This window comes from Pseudoliparis swirei, chromosome 16, assembly GCF_029220125.1.
Source record: "Pseudoliparis swirei isolate HS2019 ecotype Mariana Trench chromosome 16, NWPU_hadal_v1, whole genome shotgun sequence".
NCBI classification, from domain to species: Eukaryota; Metazoa; Chordata; class Actinopteri; order Perciformes; family Liparidae; genus Pseudoliparis; species Pseudoliparis swirei.
In genome coordinates, this window is record NC_079403.1 from 18,783,561 (window position 1) to 18,789,560 (window position 6,000).

The following is a 6,000-nucleotide window of genomic DNA, read 5'->3' on the forward strand; positions in this document are numbered from 1 at the left end:
CTACAGGGAATATGGCCAAAGAGGTTTTTAATGTCCTCATTGTGCATTTTTTTTTAAGTATCTGTTTAGGCACCGGTATCATTTTAAAAGTACCGGTTTAGCACCTGAGCTACAGGACGCGCTGAGTATCGTCGACTGGGACATGATCCAATCCAGTTCCAGTGACGTCAGCGAGTTTGCGGAAGTAGCAAGCAAATTAGCACAAGCACACGGACACCACGTCCCCCCCCACGGTAACTTTCCTCACTTTAATCAAAAGCCGGGTTGATAGATCCATCCAAGCTGTGAGCTGCACCCGCGCCTATGCTGCTCCGGTCTTATCTCCAACATGGAGCGCCAACACAGCGACGGTAATCAGGGGACAGGAGCGGAGAGGGGCGTGGAGGAAAGGAGGTACAGGAGGCAGACAGAGTGAGCAGCGCGACACCAGGCGCCTACACGGGGCGGGCGAGCTATGACAACAGACAAGGACCAACTACTACAGCCCCTGGTGGCGACGGTGAGAGTGCGCGCCTAGAACTCGGACGACCTCCGAACTGTTAGCTCAATGCTAGCGCAGCTAGCGCACTAACAACAACACCAAACACAACAACACCAGTGGTGTTGACCGAGAGGTGGAACACCACCTCTGTGACTGAGCACACTGTGAGTGAGGAGCACCAGGAGGAGGTGCTGCCTGTTGAGGGGGAACCAGCTGCAGGTCCAGAGGGCCACTGAATGTGAGTGCTACCCAGAAGACCTAACCAGACCAGCTAGCTCCAGTGTTCAACCTCCCTCTCCCTGGCTGAGTCCGTGGTCCCCCAAGAGATCAAGAGCACCATTGTGTCCCTGTTAATGCTTCTGAAGCATGTGAATGACTGCCGACATTATGAGAGGCTGACCTCTGCGAAATGCTAAACGTGGTCCTTAAAGGACTGGCTGCTGCCTCCTCCCTCCGCCCTCCATGGACCATTTGCGACAGCTCATGCTATAAACTGATCAGTTTGCAGATCTGTCTCTCAGGTACTGTACTCCACACCACCTCAAGCAGAGAACAGAGGGGGGAACTACTGTTCATTGATTATAGTGTTCATTGATTATAGTTCAGCCAACAACACCATAGTCCCGGCAAGCTGATTTTGGACTGAACACCCCCTTGTGCCTGCTACCTGTGGTGGACCCTGACTGACTCCCACAGGCAGGTGGTGTGGGTGCAGGCACACCAGACACCTCACCCTGAACACAGGATCCCCAGGGCTGCCTCCCTCTGCCCCCCCTGTGTCAGCTCCCACTGTACACATGTGTGGCCACAGAAGCAACACCATCATCAAGTTGAGTGGATGACACAGGTGGTGGTGGGCCTGATCTCCCAACCACGATGAGAAGGCCTCTGGAGAAGGGACATCTGCCACATCATGGTGGTGCAAGGACAACAGCCTCATCATGCACAGAAAACAAAGGAAAACACAGAGGACAGACTCACAAAGGTACAACAACAGACAACATGGGGGGTACTGAGGGGGGACCCTGAGTCCAGGAGAGGGGGTGATGTACTCAATACCTGGGAGGTATCAATACCTGATGATCACACATGTCAACAACACACACACACTCTGGTGAAACCTAGCCCAGCAGGACCTCCCCTCAGTGAGGCAAGCTGAGGAGAGGTCAGAGATCCCAGAGCTACCTGGAGTTGAGCTGCTGGAGCAGTAAGGCGTCCAGCCAGGCTGGACAGGAACTGGTTGGCAACTGTGCTCTGGCTATTGCTCTGCAGCTGAGCACTAGAAGGCCACTGAGCAGGCCTACTGGAACAGGACACCACCCACCCCAGGACTTCCCAGGAGAGGCAGAGGCAGACCGAGCAGGATACCAGTAGAACAAGATCCCCACCCCACAACCAGGCGCAGCTGCTGCACAGAAGCAGGCAGGCCCCGCCGTCACGCTGCACAGAGACACAGGCCAGAAGACAGAGACCCGAGGACACCAGGATGGTACACAGTCCCCTCGACCACCCCCCTCCCAGATACCACCACACACACACTCTTACACACACACACACACACACACACACACACACACTGTTAGTATTGTACTTGTTGTTTTTTTTGTAAATAGAATCAAAAAAAACCCAAACGATACCCATCCCTACTCCTAGGTGGGTTCCCAAACAGGGAAGCAGTCCTCTCATCACCAGCCCACGTCCCAGCAGTCCCCCTCCAGCGATAAGCAGCACAGTCACGACGCCACCACGGCCTCTCCGCGCACCCTCCAGCGCCAATGGTAGGTACAGACCGAGCGAGTCGCATGAGAAGTGAACGCCTGTTTATTACCGCAGCACAAGAACATGGGGCTACCGACTGTAGATTATCTTCAATTTGTAGTTCTGTGGCGCCATCTGCTGTTCATCCATGGAACGATGGGTGGCTGCATCATGCAAGAGCCTCAATCAACTTAATTCATTGAAGTAATTTGTTTCTTTTCTCTGAGGCACCACACAACTGATGAGACAATTAGTTGCTTATTGTATCAAAGTCCAGGTTCACCAGTAAAGAAGCAAAAACTGACCATTAAGATCCACTCGTGTCAGTGAGTCTCTGACACATTTGGACCGGAAGACAATATTCCTGTTTTCCACTCGTTATGTTGAAGTTGGACGCCTATGTGTGGAAACCAGAACCCCTTTCCCGTGATCATCCTTGAAATGTCACTGGACGGGTAACGACGTACCTTAACCTCTTCCACTCCGCCCCCCCCCCCCCCCCCACACACACATTTTTTAGCAAAAACTTCTAAAATGATGTACCGAAATTAAAATGGCTGTAGTTTCTTAACCCCTCGGACTAAATGTATCAATAAGGTCTTTCCAGAAAGATTACCATTGTGATAACTTGTGAAAGTGTTAAAAATCCTTCAGGTCATACAGAAACAGAGCAGTGGGCCTTTGAAGTCAGTAGAAATTGAAGATTTTTGTCTTCACGCTCACACGCTTCTGCCACCTGTGTTGATTGCAGCAGTCACAGGAGTCCCTCCCCAGGTCCCAACCACATCTCCAGCAGCAGCAATGCCCCCAACTCTGCCTCCGCTCCCTCATCTGCATCGCGACCCTCCTACTCCTTCACCCCCTCCCTCGCCGCCCACTTCGATGAGCATCTCATTAGACACGTGCAGGGCTGGCCCGCCGAACATGCGGAGAAGCAGGTTTGTACCTCCGATCCAGCCTCATCCTTTCTTTATCAGCCGTTTGTGGTTATTCACAGCAACACCCTTCTTTTTTTGTGTGTGTGCACGTCAAACTCATTATCCAGGCGTCGAAACTACGTGAAGAAGCTCACACCATGGGGAGCATCTGTATGTCTGAGAACTGCACCGAGCTCAAAAACCTGAGGTCCTTGGTCAGAGTTTGTGAAATACAAGCAACATTGCGTGAGCAGAGGTGAGAATCCAGTTTTAGTCCCCTTGCTGAGGCACCTGTTGTCTTGTGAAGTTAACTTGAGTTGTGAAAAACTAATGTAATGATTTCTTTTCTTTTTCCCGCAGAATATTGTTTCTGAGACAGCAAATCAAAGAACTTGAAAAGTTGAAGAATCAGAATTCATTCATGGTCTGAGAACTTCTAGTTGCGAGTTAAAGCACGAGTTTGGGTGGGCAGGGGTGTTTAAAAAATAAAAGCGGATGGGGGGGGGCAGGGGAGACCCATTGCACCTAGGTGCAAACTGGAGGGAGAGCGGTTGTTTTGGTTCCTTTTGAGTCCAGTCTTAACACACGCAGGAGCCGCTGCAGTCGGGCTGGCTTTGGATCGCTGGGCTGGGAGAACCCCGAGGGAGACTCGAAGAGCCTCGGCCGGGGGGGGAGGCTTTACAAGACTCTTGTTTTGTAATAAATTTAAAAAAACACGGCGGTGGATTTAAAAAAAAGAAAAGTAGATTTCTTGTAGATGTTATTATCTATGTTGTACATACGTTTTGTAGATTGAAGCCATGGACAGCCATGCCTCTCAGCTTTTGACATCCAAACTAATCAACGCCTCGGCGGCTACATTTAGCTAGCCTCTCCTTCACGTTAACTTGTCTGCAGACTTACAGCTTCTTTTTTATTTTATCTTACAGGGGGGGCGGGGGCAATTCATGGATCATTGAGCATGCGTGATCTGCACATCAGCAGAGGAGGATATTCCAAAGCCATTAACATACACACACACACACACACACACAAACAAGTCAAGCATAGAAAACGGAACACGCTGGATCCCAAGTGGTTTCTTTACTCATCAAATATAAAGCTGATTTACTCTTGTCTAGACTCTTTTCCTGTGCCCCTCTCTGGGTGAACTGTAACCTTGACTCGGGCGAGGTAAACTCCTCCCCCCCCCCCCTCTCTCTGCAGGTCTATCATGACTGCTTGCCACGGTTCAGTGATCTACTCGCAGCTTCTGGTGGCCCTGCATGTCCCAGTCTAAGGAAAAATAAACAAACAGAAGAAAACAGTGCCTGGTGGTGTGGTGAAGTGAGTGATTTAAAGAAGAAAAATAAATTAAAGTTCAGACGTGATGGCGCGCTGCTTTGGAACATTCCCCCCCCCCCCCCCCACCTCAGCCCTGACCCCCCCCTCACCTCCTTCTCCTGAGGCATCAACACTTTCACACCCAACTTTGTAGTATTTCTTTTGTTTTCCAACTATTTTTGCCCTCCCCATTGTATTTTTCAAGATGAGGAGGCCACCACAGGTTCATTCCTTTTGTACAGTTGCTAAGAGTGGAGTTGTTTTTTGTTCTTTTATTTCAGAAGAGGACATGGAATGAAAAGTTTTTATTTATAAAGAGTCGTAGTAGAAAGCGGTAAATAGCTATTTGCAGTTCAGGAGTGGCCCTCTGGGTTTAGAAGCGGGCGGGCACAGATCTCCTGTCGAAGCAGGGCAACAAGAGGTCACAAGGTCAAATGTGAATTGTATGTATTGTAATAAAGATGTTCAACTAAAGCAAGCGCTTGTTATTTTCTTGGGAGTGTTACGGTTTGGTCCATACACTAGTGCCTTGTTGAAAGTCTTAAGTCTCACAGCCTCACTCCCCCTCCCCCATTTCATCTCTTTTGACAGTCGAGAACAGATCTCGGATGAGCATGTCGTGCACGGGGGTTGATTTGTTTTCCCCACTCTTAATTGTTTTGTTCCCCACTGTTGAAGAGCAGGGTCCTAAGCTGCAATGGCCTGTTTTTTTTAATTACAATTTTTATTTTTGTCCGCCATCGTACTATTGAATAACTGAACCGCACCACATATTCAGTAAAGGTGACCACATCCTTGCTTTGTATATTGTTTCCTGAAGTATATTGACAAATGAAAATAAAATATGCCTCCAAGGCCATGTTGTTCTTGGGATGGTACGTTGTTTGCTTTGGTTTCTTATGAAAAGAAAAAGTGTTTAATGCTTCGAAGCAGGGACAGGATGTTATTTAACAGTTTATGGGAGGAAGGGCCTGGTTATCTAAATACATGATCAAATGGAGTACTTGTAAATTCATAAATGATCAACAGTATTCAGTTCCAAAGTAGGCGGAAATGATAAACATGGAGTCCAACGGTTTGACCTGTGATCACTGCCCACTGCTGGTGGTCTGTCATGTTATCAAATCAGGAGTGGCTTATCCTGCTCTCTTCTCCACTTGAGACTTTGGACTTGATGGTGCACTTAGACCTTCCTCTACTCTGTTCAGAAGTCTTGTGGTTAGTTGTAAACCTGAGTATCTGAAGATCCATTGTGTTGATCCCCGCTAATTACTTCACCACTACTTTGAAGTTGACATAGTTTAATGTGAGTGTAAACATACATGGTGTCTTTAGTTTAATGTGGTAGATGCGTAACAAATCAAAGTAAATGCATGCAGTGACAATAAGGTTTTACCTTTTGTATGATGTCAGATGTAACTAAAGTCACACAGCCTACGATAACTATGTATTTATATAATTTTGGAGATGGAGCTGCTGGAAAAGACTAACTGGATAAAGAGCTTATGCTGGACTTAAATT

At 48.3% G+C, this 6,000-nt stretch overlaps 1 protein-coding gene across 2 annotated transcripts in view; it reads left to right on the forward strand.

The window, feature by feature from the left end:
* waca (WW domain containing adaptor with coiled-coil a) overlaps positions 1-5,357 on the forward strand; it is a 30,912-nt gene extending 25,555 nt beyond the window's left edge. For both annotated transcript variants that reach the window (XM_056434581.1, XM_056434582.1), the window contains exons 10-13: positions 2,135-2,259; positions 2,991-3,177; positions 3,285-3,412; positions 3,517-5,357. In XM_056434581.1, coding sequence (XP_056290556.1) covers positions 2,135-2,259; positions 2,991-3,177; positions 3,285-3,412; positions 3,517-3,586 — 510 coding nt within the window. In that variant the 3' untranslated portion in view covers positions 3,587-5,357. The remainder of the gene's footprint in view (positions 1-2,134; positions 2,260-2,990; positions 3,178-3,284; positions 3,413-3,516) is intronic.
* The last annotated feature ends 643 nt before the right edge of the window (positions 5,358-6,000 follow it).